At 38.4% G+C, this 26742-nt stretch overlaps 1 protein-coding gene across 12 annotated transcripts in view; it reads left to right on the forward strand.

Annotated features, from left to right (window-relative positions):
• NRXN3 (neurexin 3) overlaps positions 1-26742 on the forward strand; it is a 1013224-nt gene that overhangs the window by 969039 nt on the left and 17443 nt on the right. For 7 of the 12 annotated variants that reach the window (XM_061997781.1, XM_061997784.1, XM_061997786.1 and 4 more), the window contains one exon: positions 4593-4677. In XM_061997781.1, the coding sequence (XP_061853765.1) occupies positions 4593-4677 (85 nt within the window). The remainder of the gene's footprint in view (positions 1-4592; positions 4678-26742) is intronic. The other 5 variants (XM_061997782.1, XM_061997788.1, XM_061997785.1 and 2 more) reach the window with 1 other exon arrangement.

Genomic DNA, 26742 nt, shown 5'->3' on the forward strand with positions numbered 1-26742 from the left:
AGATTGAATAATTAGGAGGAGGTGATTACAGAGCTAATAATTCATGGAAAGTAATGGGGAGCCTGTTCAGTAAAACTGAAAGAATTTGAAGGTAAATATGCCCATAAATCCTCCAGGGTGGACTCAGAGTTTAGCACTTTCTCCTACCCCAGTTTCATTCCAAGGCAATTTCATTAAACACTAGAGGGAGGGAGAGAAAAAAATAATAATATAAATGCCATAAAAAATCTTTCAGAGGAAGGAATAAAAAGGGTTCCTGCCAGAGAGAGATTTTATTGAAAGTTATTATAATACCTATCTTTAGTTTTATGGCCTTTAATACCGGGCCAAGTAATTTCATAGCTGGGATTCTTTAAAAATGAAATACATATTTTAAAATAGTATAGTATGAATTATTATTTTTAATATAGCGTTTAGCTAATATATGGAATAGAAAAATATTTTCTCCCTCATGTTCTTTTCAGTGAAAACACAAACATCATTTCCATCATAGCACCCAGAGAAGTTCCTTTACTATCATGTTGCCTGTATGTAAGAATGTTTAGCATAGACCATCTCTAGATCATCAGGCAAACACCAAAGAATTAATACATTTACTTCCTCCAGGGCCAATAGATAAGTATTATCAACCCCCTTTCAAAAATGGGGAAAGAGAATCAGAAGTTGAATAGCTGGTTTTGCTTACTGCCTCACAGAGAGCCGTTTCCGATGTGAAAAAATTACCTTGGTGAAGAGATTTCTGACCTCACTGCTGACTATCCTCTCCCGTCCTGTGGAAGCAGCAAGTTTAACAATCACCCAGTGGGGATTTTGAAAGGTACAGACTCCAGTTACAAGAAGTTATATTTTTCTGGAGGTTTCCTTAACGCCATTTCTGTGGTCAGGAATTTGCTGTTGTTTCTCACTGAAGTAGCTTTGTCCCTCTGGGATGATTCAGATGTTGGTATCTAAGCGGAAAGTGCATGGAAAACCAATATGTGATGGGACTAGAAAATCAGTTAGTGATGAATTGTGATGGGAAGTACCGAGATTAAAAATACAAGATAGGAAATGGCAAAACAGATTAGTGTACTTATCTTTTCTGCAGTTTCTAGAGATCTTGTTAATGACCTTGACTTAAGTCTAACACCCCTTCTGGAGATTTTTTCTTTTTCTAACCTTCATTTTTATACATACAAAATCAGCAGCATGGGTCAAATAGCAATCACAGAGCAAGAAAAACTGGAGAAAGAGCATGCGGTGGAGATGAGGAGAAAAGGACAGAGTCATTGATAGAATCAAGTGTGGAACTAGTCATGAAAAAGTGCAGATACAGTTCAGAGTTGACAGGGTTGGTGAGTATTGCATTTTGTCCAAGTCTGGCTTGTTGTGCCTTTCTCCCTTCAGAATCAACACAAGCTACACGAGGATTTTTTAGAACTAAATCTCAGACATATGTCTAAGAGTGCAGCATAAATATGTTGCATGTGCTGTCCTTAAGCTGCTTATTAGATGGGAGATTGGTCAAGATGATAAGTTTGCTCTTGCTCAGAACTCATCTCAGCTTCAAAATTCTTCATCCTGCAATCTCTCACACATGAGAGTGACTGAGAGGCCACAACAGCTCGCCTCAGCCAGCATCTTGCTGCTGGTGCTGACCTTGCCTGGGGACTCAGGAAGAGAGCCCAGAGCCAGACAATGCAAATGGTAATAATTCTTCAATCTTCAACGTGGCACAGGGACTTCCCAAGCTAGATAATGAGGTATTTAATGGCACTAGATGGATATTTTTCCCTTTAGTTTGGCTGATTGCTTCCAAAATACATTCAAACCTTTGTTGCCTACTGGTATCTTGCTGCAAGGAGTTCCCCACCTGTGTTTTTCTCAGCATGCTACATTTCTGATTTCATCTGATGGCCTTAATGAGCAAGTTCTAAAGAAACTCCTTATTCTTTACAAATACTGAATCACATTGGCAATTCAATTGGATCTGATTCAAAATTAATGTTGAATAAAGCCCTTAGATATAAGCAAGTGGGTAAGTGAATAGGTATAGCAGTTGGTAAGGGACAAACCAATTTTTATGTTTACTTCCTAGTTGAAGTAAATCATCACTATGCTTCTACAAGACCCTACATACGGATTGTCAGATCTTCAGCTAAGAGCAAAATCCCCATGCTCTTAATTCTACCTGGAAATACAAACCAATTGCCAAGGTCTTAGCACTCTCTGAACAAGGTCTTCTAGTAGTGATGGATAATTTATTTTTTTATTGACAGTGCTATTCTTAATACTCTTTTACAAGTATTTCATGCAACTGTAATATAAATCTCCAGTTTCACTAGCTCCATTTAACCTGCTTAAAAATTTTCTTGCTGCATAGATTTGTTGACTTACTGTGCTAAATTACTTTACAGTAGTGCAATTAAAATCTAATACCTTTCTACCCAGGGACAGCTGCATTTCACTATTGGAGGATGTGATTACTGTTTGAATAAGTTATAAAGTAATTTGCTGTCCTTCAGGGTAAATAATGCTTTATAAAATATATGACAAAACCAAAAGAACTGTAAAAAGTAAATTTATCTTTTGTATTCTACTTTTCTTAAGCTCGGACAAACTTTTAAACCCAGCTTGTTTTAAGAGAGAAGTCATCAGGATTTCAACAGCATTCTTCTATTTTCTGTAACTGAAAGAAGATGCTAAAAAATCACCTTAGTATGGAAATTGCTTTGTACATGTTACCGCCAATTCTTTTTAATCGTGCTTTGCCATTGAGGCAAAATAATGAAAGTCCTTAATGAAAGTATCAAAGCACAAGACTATTGCAAGATTGTGTCCTAAAAAATGTTGCCAAATGGCAATGCTGGGTAAGACTGATTAACACGTATGATAGGGATTCCCTTACTTCATGGCTGTTGTTTTACAGATGCTCTGTATAATCTTTATGTACAGCTGACTGGTCCTGTTTTTCTTTCTTGACTCACTTTAAGCCATTGAAATAAAGTGAAGGAATGTTAGGTTCAATCTGACCTTTCTAGCTAGCTGCTTGGTTCTGGTTTTTTTCTTAGCTCAAATACAGAGAGAGGAAGCATAAGGAACTTCTGGCAGGGGACAGAGGGATTTGATAGCACTAGGGCTGCAAGAAGCTAAAAGAAAAGGGTGGAGACCTCAGAACACTTACACAGAGGAAGGAGCTTGCTGGAGAAAGCCATAGCAGACATATGAATGTGAAAAAAAGACCTTATTTAAAGCTAGAGAGACTTTTTCTGGAATGAGGATTTAGAAGGCTTGTCATTATGTCAAATTCCCAGGAGTATTCACCTGCAGTACTAAAGTACAGTGTACTGAAGTACAGCCGCCCTGCTCCTGAGGAGCTGAGATTTCAGTGACGCTTCCCGCCTGTGAGGAACATTTTAGTTGTTTTGTTTCAAGAGTCATCCCACTGATCCTACTCCTCAGCAGAACAGGCAGCTCTCTGTAAGGAAAAGTTGTTAAGGGAGACAATTTCAGCAGAAGCTGTGGTTTGAGCAGATGCTGCTGAGCTGGGGTAATTTTGTACTGTGTACAGGAACATTACAACCTGTGTCCAGAGGCTGCCACAGACTCTCCCTAATGGTCTACATTACTAATTCAACTAATTGCAGCAATTACAGGCAGGAGATGCTGCTGGGAAGAGACACCAGTACACTTCTCTAACATGCTGCAGTACATACTGCTCATTAATTAGACCAGCAGACAAAAAAAGAAAAAGAAAAAAAAAAGAAAAGAAAAAAAAAATCCCTCCATCTGGAAATGCAAAGGAATGTGCTGAAACCTGTAGGATCCATGAATAGTCACAGTGTGGTTTAAGCCTTTCAGAATGCAACTTTCCAGCCTGTCAGCTCAGTCACAGCCATATCCGTGTTCCTGCAAGCAAGCAGGTGAGGTTGCACATTTAGCATACCTGACACGTGTATTGGTTCTTCATCATGCAACAAATAGCTTGCACAGATGTTTACTACCTGGATAAATACAAAGAATTCTCAGCCCAAGAGGTGAATTAGCAGAGCAGGAATTACCTCTCAATGACTCATTTAGCAACACATCGGAGTACTGTTAACTGCCTGGGTCATGCATATTGAGTCCATCTTCTATGTTTTTCTTTGCAGAAAGCATGTTCATCCTGAACATGTTTCATGTGACAAGTCTCTCAGTAAGTGCCTTCTGGCTGGCCCTATGTGGTATTGGTATATATTGAGGACACATCTACTATGGCTGCCAGAGGAGTGTTTCCCAGCCAAGCAGGTGCCGTACTTACCATGTTCAACAGCACAGAGTGAGCTGTCTGCTCGCCCAAAGGGCTCAGCAGGCACACCGCACCTGTGCACACCTGAAAGATTCAACAGCACAGGATAAGCACTGTTCCTCTGACAGGAGACTCCAACTCTATGGATGGCACATTTACACAGCCATAGCTGGAATGCTTGGTACCAGTTAAATATTGTAAAAGTTGAAGTTCTAAACCCTTTTTTTTTCTAGGATACTTAGCTGCCTCTCTAACAGCCACTTGACTTGCAAGTATCTGATATATTTTTCCTCTGTTCTTTTTCCTCCTTTCCTTCACATGCCAGACAACAGATGACATCGTTTCATCAGCTGAATGTTCCAGTGATGATGAAGATTTCATTGACTGTGAACCCAGTACAGGTAAGTCAGGTCAGTCTTGTTTTGCTTGCTTTCTGATTTCATTTGCAAAAAACAATGCATACATATATTTATATGTGTGTGAATGTATACATATATGATTATATATGTATAATGTGCGTGTATATGTGTATATAACTACATTTATGTATATATACACTATATATAAAGTAAAAATTATACAATCAAGCATCAGATCCCATGGACTTGGCAACAGTAAAACACAGATATATAGTCACTATTTGGTGAATATAAAATTATTCACGTGGAAAAATAAACTTCCTGAAAGTGATTTCAGCTAATTAGTAGTTCACCTGCTTGTAGCAGTTACTTCACTGACACAGTGGGAAAGCAAAAATATCAATGTGGTGTTTATGATGTGAGGAGGATGAATGTTTGAAAAACAGAAGAGAGACAAAAATGAAGCAATAATGAGTTATTAACATTGCTCAATCTTTGTTAATTGCTCTAAAGATGGACTGTAAAAGGATACATTTGTCCATGGGATTTTGAATACAGTTAACATGGTGTTGTGTTTATACTAATTTTGTTTCCTGTGAGCCCAAAGAAGTTGGAGAGCACTAAAACATAATTCTGACATAACAAAATTAGTAGTAATTCTTGCCCTGTTATCTGCAGTGATGCTTCAAAATGTATCCATTAGAGAGTCAGAAGGACTGGCCATGTGGAACTGACTCGACTTCTCCTATTCAGATACATTTTGATAAATTGATGGCTTTTCTTTCTGGTGAGATATATGATGTGATATCCAGCAGGCAACTGCAGTCTATTTTATTTCTTACAGGCTTTTTCAAGTCTTCTTTTTTGAGGCTTGCCATGAGTTAAGCATTTCTATAATAGAGAACAGACATCATCGAATTTCTGTGTACATTTGAAAGAAAAAGGAGTTTAGTTAGAATTTTTTTGTCCTTAAAACATTTAAATAGTTTAGGGGTATTTTTTGTTTGTTTTTTATTGTTTTGTTTGGTTTTGCTTTGTTTTATTTGGAATGAGGTTTTTTTCTTTAAAAGATCCCAAGAAAGCATTATAAATGTTCTGTTTCTAGTTTCCTCAAACCATTTGATTAATACAATAATAACAATAAAATGCACCCAAGACTAGTGCTTTCTTTTTAATTTGTCATGCTATGTCTGCATTTTTTGGTAGAACTTGGTCCTGCAGTAACCCAAGATTGGCATTGCCTTGTAGCTGGGAACTTCCACCTATACTCTTGATTTCCCTGTGATGGTAGAGGGCAGTGACACGACTCTTGCTAACAGAGAGTTCAGCCTACTCACATCTATTTTTCAACAGATCTGTATGAGTTTTTCAGCTCTCCATCTGTCAGAAAAGCAATGAAAATAATACTAGATTGTGCAGCATAGATATTGTGAGTACTAGGATTTTAAATAAAAGTAGTAATGAAATGCCAGCACCATGATTATCCTGAAAGTGAGGCTTGAGATTAATAGGACCACTAAAAGGCTAATATACCACAAGTGATATGCAAGTTAATGGCTAGAAATCATCTCATTAAAGCTTTATTAACATTTCAAGACTTCTTTTCTTTTTTATACTGATTGCCGAGTATTTAAATTAAAGGAGGATGTGAGATCTGCATCAGACTCCTCCTCTTGTACATTATTGTCATTTATGTTTCAGTACAGGAATTGCAATTGCTTCAATGGCTAGAAATTGTAAAAGCAATATTTTCAGCCTGTGCTGCCAGTGAAAAAAAAAAAAAAACAACGTTTGAGGAGAAATTTGGTAAACCAGGATGTTTAGCATGAAACTTCAGAATGCTTTAGAGCAACATTTCTAGACTAAAAATACCTCTTTTCTGAAGTTACAAATCTAATGCTACAAACAGGTACAAACTAGATTGTAAAAATTACTTGCCTTTGAAAATCCTGCTAAGGATTACAGTTGGCAGCTATAAGTGCCTAAAGACATTTGAATATCTGCTGTGTAAAATAATATGATTCACTGAAAATGTGCTGAAGGTACTATGTCATGAACTACTAGACATTCTTGAAAATTTCACTCAGTATCTGTTATTGCACCCTACTCCTCCTTCATAGAATGATAGTCCTCATGAGACATTGAAATCTAGATCTTTCCTCGGGAATTACTGTGGCATTGAGAATAAAAGCCTGATTAGATGTGGAAAAAAAAAAAGGTATGGTTCTTGCTGATGAAATATAGAGCTTCCTGCTTTCAGAGGTACTGGTACACAAAGTTGCCATAATGAAGAGGTAGAGGAGATATAGGTCCTTTTTGCCTCTGAAACCATAAACTTAGAATAAGTTTATAAGAAGGGAAAGTAATAATAATTTATTATTATTATTATAATAAGAAGGAAATAATGATCATAATAAGAAAGAGAAGTAACATGTTTATAGTGTTCCTCATTTGGGTTTCTCCATCTATCTCATTATCTCCATTCCCAATGCAGGGAAGTTAGAACAGTGTCTGCAATACAGCCAGTATCAAAGCACTCACACAGCCCATTCTGCTCTGGAGCACTAAAACAATCTGAGCTGGTTTATCAAAACCCTATGGTGCTGGCTTGGCTGAGCAGATACATTTGCCTTTACACTTCACCAGCCAAGTCAGGATCCTGGCCACTTGCCAAGACCTGGTAAATGTATACATTGTGGAAAGAAAAGATCCAGATTATCTTGCTTGTATTTTTTAGTGTGGGGGGATGAGGGTTTTTAATGTTCTTTAGATTTTTTTAATTAGATCCATTTGAAGTTACTTCAACCTGTTCTGATGACAGATCAGTGCATTTTATGGTGCCTTCTGGCTTGCCTGATCCATTTTGCAGCAAATTGAAAATTAAATGACCTAACCCAGCACAGGCTCTTTTTTGTTGCTCTGATAATATGTAGCTTTTAAAGCTCTTGAGTTTCTGCCAAACGCCAGGACTTGGCCTTCCATCACCCTCAGAGCCATGGTCCAGTAATGCAAAGGTTACTAACTCACTGCTGCAGCTGTGAGATATGATATACATCGCTATGAACCTGCTGTGCAATAACCGAGACAAGGGCAGCAGAGAATGTTGCCTCGCAAATCAAAAGCTTTCAGATTTCATGTGGGTCAGAGTCAAATTCCAAGATATTATGTTGATCTTGTTCCTGGATTAGAGGCAGTACGCTACAGAATGGATTTTAAGACTTTGGTTTTAGTGGACTCAAAGATAGCTCAAAAGACAGAAAATCATGTCCTCTTTGAGGCTAAATATTATATGAGAACCATTTCCAATGTCTTACTACCACTTGTCTGTTGAATCAAAGACCTGAATCTCAGTAAGTGTACAGTCTGCGTCTGGGCACTTACATATCTTTATAAGAAGACAGGACTTCTTTTAAGAAGTCCTCGGGACTCTCCTGGCCTTGAGGATTATAGTTACGCTTTCCTGACAGCAGTCTCCTCATACCATTGCCTTTGTTGCCCATTAATGTAGTGTTGTGGCACCAGGTAGGCTGGATGCTCGTGGCTAGGCAGCCGATTTGGACCATTGCACTTCTCAAACCAGTAACACCTGAACACTCACTGTTAGCCTGAAGCCTGTGATGCAACCTCTTGAAATGGTTAGTAGGGCTTAATCCGAGCTCCCTAGCTTGACATAGCCCATCTTTCTTCCTTGATACAGTTGCCAGCTTTCCCTTCCTGTCGGCCCAACAATTTCCTACACAATATTTTTTTCCAGAGAAATTTATTCTGTGTTTCCCATAAGGCTTCATATAGCATAAGGTTGGCATTGTCTAATCAGGCTGGCAAGCCTTTCCCTTAACGGATGAGAGACAGTAATAGAGATGCCAAAATCTGCAGTTCCATGCACTGGAAGTTACACAGTGTTTTATAGCATATACTCATACACAGGAGACACATATCCTACAGGTATAGTGCCTGTCTCTGCAATTTACTGGCCTGTACCCATCTGCTTCAGACTCCTGATTTAGGGGCAAGGACAATCAAGCTTCCACCCATGTAAGCTGCAGAACCAGGTACTTGGAGACTGCCCAAGTCAGAGATTAGTTTGCAGAAAACAAGTAGAATCTTTATTCAAAGGGTCTACAAGCAGCCAGCAGACTACAAAAAGTGGTATGATGGACGTGAAGAAACCTTGACTGAAGAAACCAAGTGCCGATGTAGCTCTTGTCCTCCATAACAATTGTGCCTGAACTTCCTTGAAGCACCCAGGGAATTTTCATTGTTCTCTTCAGAGAACCATTCCCTACAAATCCAGTGTTCAGTTACCCTCAGTCTCTCCTTCCGTCAGGCAGGAGCTCTGCCTCGTTTCTCATTCTGTGAGTAAGAAATGGCTCTTACAGTTAGGTGCACACCTCAGAACATGCAGAAAAGTAAGCTTCCCATGGCAGACTGAATACCATGCGGACCCAAAGGCAGCACTTCCCAGGGTGTAATAGCATTACTTGTTTGATGGAATTTCCTAGCTACAGTCTTATGGCAAAAACAAAACCAGCCAAACAAGTTTTAATACTCAATGATGCAGACAACTTACAGAAAATTTTGGTTTCTTTTTTTTATATTAGGAATTCATACTGAGTTTGGTTTTCAGCCTAGTGATCTTTTTTCCTGTGTGAGCTCCAAAAGCCCCACCCATGAGAATATTTTATCTATATATGCAATTCATATACAGTGTGCATATATATGTGTCTATGGTAACATAATAAAATACCAGAATCAGCAGTTAGCCCCTATCATCCAATCACATGTTTACACAGAAATTCATGCTTTCATCTAACCCTGGCATCGGCTGGCGTGGACAGATGCATGAGACTGTTATTTCTTGGTGAACAAAGCACGTTCTTTTTTGTTATTCTTTCTTCCTTTTATTTATTTGTTTACTTTTAATTGATAGCTTCATCTACCAATTAGCCTTGGGTTAGGGTGGGGCAGGGAGAATAAAAAATTATACAGGTATATCCATCGATATATACACACATACTCCGTGTATATATAGATAGATATATACATTGTATATATTTGAAGAACATTTTCTGTCGTTTCACCCCATCTTGTGCCGCATGAATTTTTGGTAATTGATATTTTAGTTTCTTTTATATTTCTTTCCCATTTTTTGGCTCGTAATCGTGCCATACCGCTATTTTTTAATTTTTAAAATCATTGCTGTACTTTCCAATTTATATTTTTGGAGTTCTTCCAACAAAATAATGGTTTAATCATCTCAACAAAGAGATATAGATCTGCAAATCAATAAAGGCAACAAAATCTTTTCTTGCCATCCTCAAGAAATCCACATTTTCAGGCATCCCAAGAAAGTTGTGTGTAAAAGAATGAAGATTCTTACCCTTCCTTTCTTATTTTCTCTTCTCCTTACCTTTTTTAAACTTCTGCAAAGTCTCTATCCTGTCTTTTCCCTTTTCCCTTTTTTTTTTTAAATTGAGTTCAGAGAAAAAGCACCCAGAAGGAAAAAAAAAGACTCCCCTTTACCCCTACATTCTCCCAGGAAAAAATCTCCCAACACAGAAAGCCCTACAAACTGCAGATGGCATAAAAAGAATTTTATTGCAATGCAGAGTATCTGTCATATCTTTTATTTCTGGGTCAGTGCAAGATCATTTTTATGGCATGCTGTAGTTTAGCTGCTGTAACTAACCATGGCCTTCATTAACTGGTGCATGGGTTGTGATGACGCCGTCTTGTGTTCCATCAGAGCTATGCATTCAGGCTAACCGAGCAAGTCTGTACTGTATGATTTGGGGGGGATATTGTTTCAGTTTTAATTTTTAGTTGTATTATAATTTCTTCTTTTTGGAAGAGTTATGTCAGTACCGCAGACTGCTTCTTGCAGCCTCAGCGTTATATATCTACTTTATTTTATGGGTTTTTTTGTTCTTTCCTTATTTCTCAGTAGCAATCTTATGTTCTTGTCTGTGTCCATCTATCTTGTCAGTGTGTTTTGAGTCCATTGGTTCAGTGTTGTTACGTGATTCTGTTCTCTGTTCGTAAGCTGATGTTCAGCTCCCTGCCACTCTGTCGTCCTCCTTCCCCTCTCTTCCCTCCCTCCCTCCCCACCTGCCCAAGGAGTGTCCACAAAGGGCGACTAAGCTTTGAATAATGTTCTGAGTGTCACCTGGAGGCTTTGGGCTTCTTCAGAAAGACAAAGTTTGCAGCTGGAAAATTTTCAAACTCTGTTATCATTTCACTCTTAGAACTGATTTACTGGCATAATGTTAAAGTGACTTCTTATACAGCTTTCTAGGGGATTTGTATGTGCATGCTGAAATCTTAGAATAAGAACTTAGAAACGAAATCTTAGAATAAGAACTCCCATTATCTGTGCTTTAGGTGCCAGAAAAACACTATGCAAGGTGCAGGCTGTATGTTGAACATACATTACATTTTTATAAAAGGCAGTCTTGGAAAGGGAAAATCACTGTGCACGTGCAGCTGAAATGATATTTGTGTGAATATATTTCTAAAATCCACAGTTCATTGTTCATTTGTAGTTAAGAGACAAAAATGTAGGATGTACTTCAGATTTCTAAGAGTAGTTCATCCTCACTTTATGGTCTCAATCTTCTGTTTGTCACTGCCTCTTTACTGATACTGGTAAAAACTGTCTTACTGATGTTTACTTGTATAACTTGAACACAATTCTGGAAATGCATCTGAATATCTTCTGCCATATGCACCATAAATGTGCAGTAATGTGTAAGGCAGAATAAAACAAGCCGAGTTTTCAGATATCTGCTTAAACTTGACACACAATTCAGAAAAAACATCCTTTGAATCTGCCAGTATCCTTAATTCTGTTGCCAAGGAATGTACTAGTCCTATTAGTGGCACAGAAGTTTTCAGAACATTAGCTGGATAGGCATCAGTAGATCAGCTCAAGTTAATGGAGGAAGAGGCAGACAATTGTCTTGTAGATAATGTTCACAACATCACACAAAGCAAGTTACGTATATCTTTAGCCTAGCTAAAATTCAGGGGATTTTTGCATTATATTAGTTTGTTGTGCATGGAAGAAGAGATATTGGAATCCATGAACTTCTCTCACAAAAGCTTGAGATAAGGCTTACCTGTTTAAGCTAAGAGTTGCCAGAAGAGTGTGCTAATTTTGGCTGGGATGGAGTTAATTTTCCTCACAGTATGGACTATATTTTGGATTTGTGCTGGGAACAGTGTTAATAACACAGGGACGTTTTCATTACTACTGAGCAGTGCTTACACAGCACCAAAGCCTCTTCTGCTCCTCACCCTGTCCTACCAGTGAGTGGGCTGGGGGGGGGGGGGGCGGGGAAGAAGATGCTAGGTGACACAGCTGGGACAGCTGACCCCAACTGACCAGAGAGATAGACCACAGCATATGGTGTCATGATCAGCATGTAAAGTTGAGGAAAAGAGAAGGAAAGGGGGATGTTGGGAGTGAGCAAGTGACTGTGTGGGGCTAAGTTGCTAGCTGGAGTTAAATCACGATGGAGGAGTTGACAGAGTATGTTCAGGTCTCTAACATGGAATTATTTCATTTAATTATTTGATTTAACTTATCCAATATATATTTCCTGTGCTTGCAGAGTAACATAGCTTTTCTTTCACCAATAAGAGCCAATTATCTTATGTTCAGTTCAATTTTCTTAATTCCTACATGATCTGAGAAACATTATTGGGTGCTGTTAATTATAGAAAAAAAATATCAATATTGGAAGCTTGCGTGGTTTAGATTTTAGATCTTTATGTGTTTTTCATAACTCTTAATTCTTACTGAATCTATAGCTTTTTTTTTCTTGGTAATTGCTTAAATAAAGCTTCTGCTTATAAAATTATTTTAGAATCTGCAAGCTCCTGCTTTTGTGTAATGCTGCCCTCTATCAGATAGACTAGAACAGTCCTGTTAGGAGGTTAACAGCAAAAGGAACATGTTTTTTAGTTCAAGTGACGAGTTACTGGAGCAGAACAATCAGAGTTTTAGGCCCCTGTATCATGATGTTCAGGGTAACCTTCATATTGGACTATTGTGATGAGTAAATCAAGTGTCCAGGCATTAGGACAATAACCTCCAGGCTGTGGTAAAGCTACTGTGTCCTGCTGAATCATTGCTTTTGTTGGCCTTGTGTAGCCTCTGTGATGCCTGCAACTAGCCCTCTGCAGGGAGTGAGAAGCTCACTCAGTCACAGGAGGTTCTGTGGAAGGTCCCATTGTGTTCTGTTTTATCCCACCAAATGTATATAGGCATTTTTGGCACTCTAAATAGTTCATACTTTTGTTTTCTGTCTCATGGCAGGCTGTTGGCTTCAGCACTCATGCATCTGTCACTGAGTAAGGAGGAGAGCTGAGGGCTGAGTTGTTAAAGCCAAGAATAAAAAGCCTGAACTCCTATGTGCTACTCCTAGCTCTACTGTTGATTCCTTCTGTGACTGTGCATCTATATTGCTCATTTGCCTACCTGTAAGGCAGGGTAAATGAAATACTTCATAGTTAATGAGGTGATGAAGGGAAAGAAGGAATTTTATTTAATATTGTAATGGACTTTGGTATTCAATGCAAATTGCTGTACAACAAAATGGTACTGTACTGCTAACTACCAAAAATGTGCAAGAAATCTATGGTTTTAGTAGTGCTACCTTCACTTCCTGTGACAAGACACACTGTTGTGTATTTTTGTGAAGTAGATACAACTCCTAATCTGTAAATACAGATAGAAGCAAGTCAGGGATACAAAACCCAAACATTTTAATGTCCGAGAACTTTAATATGCCATCACTTTCATTAAATGCCATTTTTGTCTAACTTTAACACATGCAATGGCATGAACCATGCTCAGACTACATTAATTCCTGAGTGGACTACAATATACAGATCTTTTATATAAGCATTTCCATCACTGGAACTTAAATTCTGATCAGAATTTTCACAGAATCATAGAATGTTAGGAGTTGGAAGAGACCTTTAGAGATCATCTAGTCCAACCCCCCTGAAGAAGCAGATTCACTTAGATCAGGTCACACAGGAACGCATTTGTTTCAAAAACTTCCATTTCTCCAGCCTGACTTAACTGGCATAAGTTTCTGTGGATTTTGCATTTAAGATCAGGAGGAGATCAGAATCAGACCCACAGTCTGGCTACCTTGCCCTTGCTGCCTTCCAGTCTTTTTTTAAAGCGTGTTCTCTAAACTCGAAGCCATGTGCACTGTCACATTCTGGCAATCCCTCTAGTGCTGCTTCTATGTTATCAAGCTGACATGTGTCTAAAATACTAAGATATGATATTTTCAACCTGCTGGGACTTGCTTTTTGTCCCTGTTAGCTTTGATTTTCAGCTTCATAAAATATGTGGAAAAGAAAAGAAAAATAGCCAATGACATATTCGCTGGAAGAGAAGATTTAGCACATGACTCAGGAAGAGATTATGCATCAGAAGCAAATGTATATATATAAGAGCCTTAAATATCTATGGCAACTGATTAGTGAGCTTTAAACAAGAAGAAATTATCTGATTTATGAAAGATATTTAATATCTGTTAGAGAGAAAACATGTCAAGCATTTACAGATGCATACTTTTGCTTCCAAAGACTTGGGAGTTTATTAATATTATTATTATTACTTTTGGTCATCATGCCTAGACCTGAAGGTGCTTTTTGTCTTAGAAGCACAAAGGTGCTGCTGATCACAAGAACTATAATACCTGGAACGATACCTCGATAGAGCAATAAAGCCTATCCTACTTCCATTTTCAACCCAAGTAGAACATGAGATACTGAAGCTTATAATTATGTCAAAGGATTTACTACCTCTAATGCATTCTGCTTCTCTATTTTGACTCAAATTTGTTAACCACAAGAGCTTAAAATCAGTGTTTTATCCCAGGTGTAAGGAGCTGGGAATCCTAGTACCTGAGCAATGTGAAGTGTTAACATTTACCTTAAATGCTGTGTGAGGAGGAGGAGACAAAATCATACCATTTTTGAAACTAGGGATAGAAGCAAACAAAAATAGTTAGACTGACATGGTTTGAAATCTCAGATGTCAACTAATTTGACAACATATTTTATTCTATATTTTCATTGTGCTAGTAATAAGTACATTCTTAAAACCTCACAGAAAAGCCACCTCAAGGACTGATTTTTCTACTGCTGATTGTAAAAACTGATTGTAAAAACTAATTGTAAACTATTGTTCTGAACTGAAGTTGTTTGGTCTCATGGATTGGTTTTCTAAGGATGATCAGTGCCTCTTTTGCCATTCAAGAGGAGTTACAACTATTTTATAAATAAATATATAGAATCTCAGAATTAGCTTCTTTTAGAGCAACAAATTTCAACACTTCTCTCGCTTCACTGATTTCACTCCATCTCAGTACCAGAACAATAAATGTCAGAGGCATCAAACGGGGGGAAAAAGTGTGTATATTTATAGATCTGTTAATGCTATGTTTACATTCTGGCTAAAAGAAACATTTTGGGAATGTGAAATAGAGGAGTAGAATAATCAGTTTTCAGAGTTTTAGAACCAAATATGTAACAAATAGATTGAATCTTGCCTATCCCCTTTCTCATACTACTGTTAAGTTCTGTTACTTCAAGCCTTTGGCTTTGCTATAACTTGGAAAGCAGCTAATACATCCCAGCATTTTGTAGGAGGATTGTAGTGAGGGCAGGCAAATGTGACTCTTGGATTTGAGATCTGCATATAGGCTGAAACACAAGACCTCCAGTACACATCTGAACTCACAGCAAGGAGATGCTTCTTGCAAGGTTCTCAATCACTTACCTCTGCCAGGGAACTTAAAGCCACTTCCTCTTGTTCTATTGCTTGTCACTAGGGAGAACAGACCGACCCCTACCTTGCTACAACTTCCTTTCAGGTACTTGTAGAGAGCGATAACGTCTCCCGTGAGCCTTCTTTTCTCCAGGCTAAACAGCCCCAGATGCCTCAGCCACTCCTCATATAAGACGTGCTCCAAATCCTTTACAAGCTTGGTAGCCTACCTATCCTTTCCAGCACCTCAATGTCCTTCTTGTAGAGACAGGCCCAAAACTGGACACAGTATTTGGAGGTGTGGCCTCACCAAAGCCGAGCACAAGGGAATGCTCACCTCCCTGCTCCTCCTGACAACACTGTTCCTGATACAGGCCAGGATGCCATTGGCCTTCTTGGCCACCTAGTCACACTGCTGGCTCCTGTTCAGCTGCTGTCAACACTCCCAGCTCCCTCTCTGCCTGGCAGCTTTCCAGCCACTCCTCCCCAAGCCTGTAGCACTGCTGGGGGTTCTTGTGGCTCAAGTGCAGCATCTGGCCCTTGGCCTTATTGAAACTCACAGCATTGGCCTTGGCCCAGTCATTCAGCCTGTCTAGATCTCTCTGTAATGTTTCCCTACCCTCAAGCAGATGGACACTTCCACCCAGCTTGGTGTTATCTACAGACTTACTAAGGGTGCACTCTATCCCCTCATCCAGTTCGTTAACAAAGATGTTAAACAGGAGTGGCCCCAGCAGTGAGCCCTGGGGGACACCACTCCTAACCAGATGCCAACGGGATTTAACTCCATTGACCACGACTCTTTGGACCTGACCATCTAACTAGTTTTTTACCCAGGAAAGCGTGTGCCCATCCAAGCCAAGAACAGCCAATTTCTCTAAGAGAATGCTGTGGTAAACAGTGTCAAATACCTTACTAAAGTCAAGGTAGACAACATCCACAGCATTTCCTTCCTCCAACAAGTGCATCACCCTATCATAGAAAGAGATCAGGTTTGTTAAAGAGGACCTGCCCTTCATAAACCCATGGTGATTAGGCCTGATCACCTGGTTGGACGTACATGTACTGTCTGATAGAACTTAGGATGATCTGCTCCATCAGCTTCCCACATATGCTGCTTTCTATATCTACCACATTTCCTTTGGAAAGTAAAAGCAAAAAAAAAAAATATTTTGGAGAGAGGGGAAAAAAGTCTCCTTCACTAAGGCAATATTTTTAGAAACAGCTGGTAAAACAAACTGCAAATGTTGTGCCTGGAGCATCTCTATTCTAAAAACAGGATTGTTTAAAGATGAAAGAAACCATTTGTGTGTCTAGCTCACTCTGTTAGTAGTAATTCTTCCTCCATACAGGAAAAGCAGGGAAACCTGGTGTGATAGTTTGTTCCTTACCTCCACTGAAAATATATTTGCATAGTTCTCTGCTGAGTTTCTACAGCAAATGTAAAGAACTGATAGCGGATGAAGAATGAATCTCAGTCATAGAATCATAGAATTGTTTGGGTTGGAAGAGACCTTAAAGATTATCTAGTTCCAACCTCCCTACCCTGAACAGGGACACCTCCCACTAAACCAGGTTGCTCAGAGCCCCATCCAATCTGGCCTTGAACACTTCCAGGCATGGGATATCCATAGCTTCTCTCAAAAACCTGTTCCAGCACTTCAACACCCTCACAATGAAGAACTTCTAATATCTAGTCTAAATCCGCCCTCTTTCAGTTTGAACTCATTACTCCTAGCCCCGCTACTACAGAGCTCTTGTAAAAAGGCTCTCTCCAGCTTTCTGGAAGGCTCTTTTAAGGTACTAGATGAGGTCTTCTGTTCCAAGCCTTCTCTTCTCCAGGCTGAACAAACTCAACTCTCTCAGCCTGTCTTCATAGGAGAGGTGATCCAGCCCTCTGATCAGCTTTGTGGTCCTTCTCTGGACCTCCTGCAAGTCCTTTGAGGGCCCCAGAGCTGAACGCAGTACTACAGATTAGGTCTCACCAGAATGAATTAGAGGGGTAGAATCACCTCCCTCAATCTGCTGTTCGCACTTCTTTTGATGCAGCTGTTGGCTGGCTCCTCATCCATCACCAGACAGAGCTCCATGCACTCCAGCTGGTTATTGACACAGAGAGAGACATCCCCTTCTTGTCTCCCTTGCCTGTACTTCCTAAAGAGCCTGTATCCTTCCATTCCAACACTCCGGTCATAGAAGCCATGCCACCACATTTACGTGATGCCAATAAAGTCACAGCACTGCAAGTATGTATGTCTGTCTCTGACTCTTCTTGTTTATTCCCCGTGCTACATGTGTTTGTGTAGAGGCATTTAAGGTAGACCCCCAACGATGCTGATGTGCTGGCTGCAGTGACTGGAATTCTTTTGTGCTGCTCTTCGGGTGCTCTCCTGCTGATCTACAAAACTTCTTTAGGCTATGAGCATCTATTGCTAGCACTGGCATCAAACTGGTAGGAGTGGCATGGATTAACGTTCTGCTCCCCTGGCAACTTTAAAGCCCTCTTCACCAGCTTGGCAATCCTATAACCAAAGATGCTTTTCGCCTTCTCTACCAGGTGGACTCTATCAGCACCCAATAAGCCAGGTTTCTCAAAGCAAGTCCCATGGTCTAAGTAGCCAATCCCCTGGTTGTAGTAGCAGTCCTGTAACCATTTGTTGATTCACCAGATTCAACTGGCTTTTTAAACCCCTTCCCTTTGACTGGGAGGACTGATGAAAAAACTACCTGCACTTCAGAGTCCCTTACCACCATTCCCAGGGCTCTGTAATCCTTGATGCTCCTCAGGCTGCTCCTGGCTGTGTCACTGGTGCCCACAAGAAAAAACAGCAGTGGATAACAGTCATCTATAGCTTGTTTACTATTGAACTAGTAGATTTGTTATTCTTCTGGTAATGTTTTTTTTTTCTTTGCCTCCCAGATGACCTTCCCTTCCTGATGACAAGCTGTAAGTTTTCTGTTGGCCTGTCTTGTAGGTGGGAAGTGTCCAAACACAAGCTGCAATTCAGATAGTTTAAGAGACTCTTAAGAGCTGTTAGGCTTGGTGCTCCTCTTGTAAGAACACTATATTCACAAGGACATGTTTAAAGTATCCTGAGGAACTTGAGCACTTTTGTTTATTTTTTCATACCATATTTGCTTAGCTTCCCTTAAAGCTAATTAGTTAGGAGTCTGAGCACCAAATAAGGTAAAATAGCCATTTGGAGTACTTTTTAAAACAGATTTTCTGTGAAGTCCGAGCTTTACAATGATATTTGAGACAATAGTTGGTATTGATACTTACTGTTTTTGCCTTAAAATGCCTAGAAAATCAATATCATTTTGTGTATTTTATTGTGATTTAATCTCTGATGCCCGCTCCACATTCAACATGTTTATTTTAAATGAATTTTAGCAGTTGGATCCTGGAGATGGCTCTATATGTGAATGTCTGACAGCTCCAACAACATTTTATAGCTATATTGCCATAATTTTTCCAGCAGCTGAGAGGAGCTTTGTGGATATTAGTGCAACTGAGCACTTGCTTCAAAGATTTAAATTTTAGATTTATACACTGACAAGAGATAGTTAATCCTTTTGTGGACCAAGCCTTTAAGGACTGTCTGAGTGACAGGACTTGAAATAAGACCTTAGAGACTTTAATTCTTCTTTCACTTTCAAACCTCAGTTAATCGCTCCTTCACTTTTAAACAAAAGTTGCATTCTGATCCTACAGATTTCTTAAATCTTCTGTCAGATACACACTCCAGGAGGTCATTTTTCTGGGGATCCAGTCATGTTAGGGCAATGACAGCTTTTACTACAGACTGTCATATTACATTAATTTTCTTATTCAAGGGAGATTTCAGCAAATGCAAAACAAGATCATTGAGCAATCTACAGTGAAGTTAAAGATTTTAGACATCAGCTTAGAGCAATGATCGTTGTTCCCTGTTGAACAGCCATTCTTTATCAGTTTTCTCTTTTGTTTTGTCTTGTGCTGTTATTTTCTGGTAATGAAATGCATAGAACTGCACACATCATTTCAGGGGTAGCAGTGACAAACCCATGTAGAGAGGCAGTGTTATCTCTTTGCTTCATTACAGTGAAGCCTCTGCTTATACACAGCCTGAGTTCTGAAAATAGTTGGAAAGCTTAATAAGCATAAGGAACTGGTGTGGAGGGAAGAGATTCTCTGCAACAGTGGATTAAGGAATGACAAATACAGTTTCCTTTTATAAAATCCAAGAAATTTGAGCTCTGCATCTCTGCCTGGAGCACTGGGAAAGGTGCTAGAAATAAGAATTAAGAAAAATATATATGTATGTATACATATATATATATGTGTGTGTGTGTGTATAAACATATCTATATGTACATATATACGTGTCTAAGTATATATATCAAAACCATGTTATTCAGTTACATAAAATGATGATGTATTTCAGATAGTTCTAGCAAATATCTTGGGTATGCAAACGAAGTGCTGGTAATATCCTTTACTGGTGCCCCAGATATGGCCTACTTTTCACATTTCAGGTCTCTGAGATTCTACTGTAAGATATGATGCACATGCTCTACTTTTCAGTGCTAATATAAGTATTAAGTTATATTGATTATATTCTATTATTGCAGGTGAGTAGCAGATACAGTCTAAGTTTCAGATGTAGGATAGTTTGCCAGAACTGAATGTCAGATCAGAAACAATGAATTAGGAAATTCTTTACATGCACAAAAGGAATTGCATGCATAAGGAATTCCTGATAGACTATGTTTGATAATAGGCTTAAAATATCAACAGCAGAACTTTTTCATTGCATTCCTCCCTTGTTTACAACTCGCTTCCAAAACTTTTGTCCAGAGCATTTATGAACGGGATATTGATTTTTCTTTTGGAAAAGGAAGCAGTCAGCACTTGGATCTCTATAGCAGTTTGGAATTTGGATGCAAATTGAATATTTGCATGGTCAAAGAATTCAAAAAATTATGTTCCGATTCCTGTATTTATGAATGTGCGTGCACAATTACTAATTACATTAACCACATGGCTGGAAAAACTGGCAGCCTCAGTTTTCACTGGGATTAATGAAAGTTAAATGTATTTAGCAGTTTGTAGGAGATTAAGCTGAATATGTATAGTTTTAAGTGAAAAAAACCCCCACTAACTGGAATTAGCCAGACTTTAAATCACGGTCTAGAAAAAACACTATGTTGTTTAACATAGAGAGAGAGACTTTAGCTGGAGTATTTCAAAGCTCAGCTGAAGAGTACAACCGCTTGTTTTTATGAGGTGCATATCAGCTGTATTTTTTACTGTATTTTACAATAGAGTACATTCCAGTGCTCTTCATTCTACATGGTTTGAGTATGTGGAAATACCTGTTTACTGAAATCAGGCCGCTTCTGTCTTTCACTTTTTTGAGCCCAATGGTGCATCTGTACTCTGCACATTAGTATTCTTGAAGACAGCATAGATGAACCCTCTTTTTGCTTAGAAAATATGTTCTGTCTTTAAAGTAATTTTAACTACCATTTTTATTTCTGTACTTGGTAGTGTTCTGGATCTTTGTTCTCTCTGTCAGAATACCCAGCTTGTATATCAAGTTTGACCAGAAATGCATTGTTAGTAATGCAGTGGCATTATCACAGACTTCAAAAATATTTTGCAGGTATTAAACGGAAGTTTTTCAGACATTTAGTAAGCAAGACGAATGCTGGTGTCTGACTTTATAAATATTGTAATCAGAGAGATTAGAAGAATTCTTCCTTATCTGACTCACTAACAGGCTCTAGTTGAGAGATGCAGGGGGGAAAGAATTTGTAGGGCCTGCAACAGTTGCAGAGATGAGAAGTGGAAAAATTACTGCTGAAGTTAAAAGAAGAATTTCACTAATAAAGGGGAGGAAATGTTTCTGAATAAAATCTTTTTTCAGACTGAAAATCTATATTCATTAAAGCAACAGGAAAAAATTTCACCCACAGCTGTATTTGAATTCTGTAGATGAGCAAATAAAAAGACTTTCCTCATCCTCACTGATACTTGTGTTTGCCCTTGGAGTCCAGGCTACTGGCTTTAATGGATTTGTATGCTGTTAGTCCCCTGTGGAAACTACACAGTGCTGGGATGGGGGACTGGATTCCAATCTATTTCTCACATCTCTGGTGGAGTAATTTACCTACATCAAATTTACAAGTCTGGTCAGTTATACTGCTGTAAAACCACAAGGCAATAGGGTAGCTACAAGGTCACTGAGGGCATATATTGACCTGCAGTTTTTCCTCACGAGTGGTGATGATAGGAGACCTGAACTTGACTCTCAGATTCCCAAACTTGGATTAGCAGAGAGTTAGCATGAAGAATATATTTAGAGTTGGAAATAGATCAGATATTTTTCAAGTTGTAAATGCATCCACTGAGACATAATAACCATAGAAGACCATGGAAACCTGTGTGGAGTTTTCAAAGAGGAATATATTTTTCTAAGAGAAAGGTGAAGCTTAAGGAAGAGCAGACATGAAGTGCTTTTCCAGTCAATCTATGCACTGCCTCACTACCTATGAAGACAGAGCACATAAAGCTGTCATCTTATCCCAAAGCTTACTTCTGAATTCTTCTCTTTGTAGTTACATTTGAAATGTCACTTCCTTCCCTTTCTCTGTATTTTTCAGACAATAAATTACCAGACATTGAAATAAGATTATAATTATAGTAATAAAAATAAATTGTGATGGTGCTATGATGCAGCCTTGGCAACTTATGTCAGTTATATATTTGAGTGCCTTGTATGGATTCATTAGCCAATAAAAAAGCAAAGATAAACCTGGAAACATGGGGCATTCACATATCCAAGAGTGTGGCACCTTAAATGATTAGAAGTTGAGAAGGAGAGTGTCCTCTGCATGTACTTGTGTTACATTTAATAGAAATCAAGCAGTTCATAACTTTGTTTCTGGCATATTTCCATTTTGATAGATAACTCAATACGATGGAAGGTGTGAAAAGAAGCCACTTTGTATTAAACACCTAAATTTACCATTAAAGACTGGCATGCATTGTTAGACACTGTGAAGAGCAGACAAATCTACTAGTTTTTCTAGAGCATAATGTTGATCCATGTGCCTTGCCATGTTAAGTGTTCTTTTGCAAAAGGTAAGGAAGGATCCAGACAGGATCAAGTGTTTATAATGAATCTTTTGAAGGTGAAACTTTTCTTCTATCTTCAAAACAGTGCTGTTCATTAATACCCTAATAAGCCAGTAAATCTACAGGTCACTAGGGTTAGAATTTGAACACTTTTTTAATTCATTCACAAAGTTCAGAGTTGCAAGTTTTGCCAATAGCAGAATTACTCAAATATGGTGTTTGGTCTTTTAACATTTCCAGTTCCATCTCTGTTTTGATTGTGCTGTGTGAAGTCCATCCGTTAGACCAAGAATATGAATAGGAATAATGAATTCATCAGAAAAAAAAATCTGTGTGAGAAAATTTTGTCTCATACAGATAAAAGAAATTAGAGTCTATGAGAAAGTAATAGACTTTCCTAACCATATAACGTCTCATTTCATACCAGAGGAGAGTCTACTATGATAATTTTTTTTTTTAGCTTCTTTTAATTAACTTTCCATCCTATTAGACTTGATCTTCAGTTAACTTTCATTTCACAGGTATTCATGCTTGTTATGCTTCTCCGAATTATTAAAGTGTGAAGCTCAGACATGATGGTTAATAGCTACTCAAAGTCATCTTTTAGTTGATTTTCTAACAACCACCCTAAAATTTAAAAGTAAATATTTCAAGTAATACATTAAGCAATCATATGGAAAACATATTGAAGTGTATGACTATATAGCTCTTTAAGCAGTGATTCCACAACAGTCTGACCTACCCTGCTCTATGAGTATTAACTGTTGTTTTTTTTTTTTTAAAAGAAAACACAACACATTGTGGATGCTAGTGCTGCAACTCCTCTAACAAAGAAAACAATTAAACATTTGTGACAGTGGAATATACCTTATCTTATCATAGTGTGTAGATAAGGGAGAAGGGATGCCAAAGCCACCTTGCTTACCAATGAGGTAAGCAGAATTAAACAGTAGCAGAAGTCAGTCATCCTGAATTTTTGTTCAAAAAGTCCTTATAGACTGAATGGACCTGAAGAGTACTGGTGTTCAGCTCCTCAGCTTTATTTATGGACATACTATCTTTACGCGTGCTCCTAAAATACACCCAGGTATTATTATTATCATCAATATTGAAGTAGGGTAACTTTTGGAACAAGATGTCTGTTATAGAAACAGAGCAAATACCTCTCTCAGCCACTTTCTTGTTCTAATTCGACCTCTGATTAACAGCTTAAAGCTTTGGCTTCTGAATCACAGTAGAGTTTATTCCAGTCAGTCCCCGTTTTGAAAAAGAGGATTCAAACTTGCCTGAGGCAGCCTTTCACCACTGCAATCATGAACTTTCAAAAGGAAATCTGCAAAACAGTCTCCTTTATGCTTCTATTCTTCCCAGCTAGTATTAAAATTGCCCATTAAAACAAACAAACAAGAAGTCCTGCCAAAAATCCATCCCAAAATGCCTGAATTACAACACTATCCCCTCTTGTCTTTTCCAAATGATAGACAGAACTGGCTCACATATTGAAAGCTCCTATACAAAGGACTCCCCTGCAGTGCTTCAGAGCTAGATAGTTCATACATTAGTTGCCTTTATTGTATTTCTGATGCAGATACAAGTGCTGCCTAGTAGGAGAACTGACTTCAAAGCCTGGATTAATAGTTATTGCCATGCTATCTCCAAACACCTCTGCTTGAGTTCTCAAGGGCATTCTGGTGCATTAGTACCATCAAAAGGAAAGAGCATTGCACATCCTCTGAACTGATCCAAGAGAACACCTACTATACTGCTCAAAAGATGTGCAGAGGAAGAGTTGTGGCTATATTTATTATGTTTATTCAATATCAGGATTTCTACCTAGGATTTTCTACTACTTCACAGTGGGAGTTTGACAGAACTTATCAGCAGTCTACTTGGTAGTGACTTTCTCATCAGTAACAGTCTCTTATGTACCTCCACGGGTAATCATGTATTAAACAAAGCCTTAGAATACCCAACATCAACTCATTTCGCTCATGAGCAAATTGGCCTAGCCTTTTCAGCATGTCTGTGAGACAACCCGTGTATTAATTCTGAGGAACATTTTGACTTGGTCTTGTCCGAGGAGGAGACTGAAGGACTCATCCTCAGTTCTAGAGTCCTAAAGACTTTTTGCAGTATGAGGAAAATTATAGATCAAAGATTTCTATTAACTCCAATTAATTTTAAGTGCAGCAGTGACACTGAGGTATTTTTCTCTATGTTTTTTCATCTTTCTTTTTGTTGAAAAACATCACCATATCTGTGTGGTCAATTTATCTTTATTCAGTAACACCCCTCCTCTACTCCTTGTCAAACAAATTTCCTTAGTCAAGTAGACACACTGTTAAAGGTCCTTATTGAAGGTCTGTAGTAGTGTTGTTTCTCATGTATCCTCAAGAATAAGCTGCAGCTGCTTCACTGAAGAGACTTGTAAAGTTAAATGCTTTAGATCTTGAATGTCTTATAGAGAGAAAAGTAATGCCTGACATGATTCTTAATTATTCAGTCATCCAAGAAATGGACATTTTTCTTTGTGCAGTTTTGCTTTGTTTTGTTTTATTTACAGCTCCAAGGTAAAAGCACAGCAGCTATTTCTAGATACAGGCTGCAAATGCAGGTTTTCCCAGCACTGATTCATGTCTATAAAAGGAACAGGAAATACAAAAAGAAGAGGGGATATCAAGGGCAGGACTACGATAATTACTTTGCCACTAGAAGAGAAAGTTCTTTTCAAAAGAAACATTTGTCAGGGAACCTGCTATCCTTTGGATCACAAAACAAGAGAGGAAGTTTCATCCACTGAATCATTTGCAGCTGGACTAGCTACAGATTTTGAGAATGTAATGTGTATACGCTAGCTGAGGGATGAATTAAATTACTTTGTAGGATCTTTCAACGGTAACAGCAACTGCAGTCTAGCATCCAACTGATTAAAAATATTGCACTGAAACTGGATCCTGTGTAGTTCTAAAGTTCTCCAGAACTGACAGCTTCTTAAGGAACCCAATATGCCAATATATTTAGGAGTAATTACATATGAATGGAAGAGATCATAGGAATAACTGTTATATATAAGTTAACTTGGATGTACAGCTCCCACAGAGGATAATAGGGAGTCAAGATTAGGTGCAAAACAGCTTCCTGTAGTTTCCAGGTCTTCATGTGGTTATGATTTAGCTGCACCTAAGGGAGTATTTGTATGTCAGCCAAGTAGACACTGATTCCGTCAAGTATCTCAGTAGAGCATATGATCTACATAGACACACATTTCAGGTTTCTTAGAATTTGGCCATTCAAGTCTGTCCTGAGTATAAGCACTTCCTAAATTCTTCTGTCTTCCCATTTAATTATTCCAAGTAAGTTTTCTAAGATGTGTTTCATGTAAAGATGTGCCTAACAATCTCTTAGAAAGCATATTTGAAAGCTGCCTTGATGTGTTTCCTGGATACATTCTAAAAAAGTTTTGTTAAATGGTATGGAAATATAAGACTTCTTGGTAAAACCACCAAGCAAGAATTTGTTAATCAAAGTATTCACTGGCATTCAGACAAACTGATGACACATACTTTACCGGGCTGCTTCATAGCTGTATATACTTAAGAAAGGAGGAGACACTAAGAGACTCTTGCTGCTCTATGTTTGCAAGTAAGCAAAAACTTATGTACATTTTAGTGTATCATAAATATGCAGGAAATGTTTGCTGCATGGGTTTAGACCAGTGACAGTAAACTATTTTTGCTCCCACTCAAATTATTGGATGGAATTCTGCTACTGAGTTTGCAGGTGTGAGGATCTGTTTTGTGGTTGCAAAATCCCTCGGGATTCAGACAGACTTCTTCCCATGTGTCTGACTTTTAAGATTAAATAAGTTTAGCTTTATATAAAAAAAAAAAAAAAGCTTTAGCTGGGCTGACTAGGAATGTCAGTCTCCAGTCTTTCAAAAAATCCTATCAGATCATTTTCCCAGGAGAAAGAGATGGTTGAGTAGAGATGCATATGAAGAATGCTTTCAGGCCAGTGATATTGGATGGGCCACTTAGCACTGGAAGCATCAGAGTGTTCTTTGCTTTGGAGGAATGTGAAAAGATAATGAGCTTATGGAAAACACCTGGAAGATTCTTCAGAGAGCTGTGGCAGTTTAGTCCTATGATTTCCTTAGCTCTAATCACTGTAAATATGCTTTTGTATTGGATAGTTTTGT

The sequence above is a fragment of the Colius striatus genome, chromosome 6 (assembly GCF_028858725.1).
Source record: "Colius striatus isolate bColStr4 chromosome 6, bColStr4.1.hap1, whole genome shotgun sequence".
In the NCBI taxonomy this organism is placed as follows: Eukaryota; Metazoa; Chordata; class Aves; order Coliiformes; family Coliidae; genus Colius; species Colius striatus.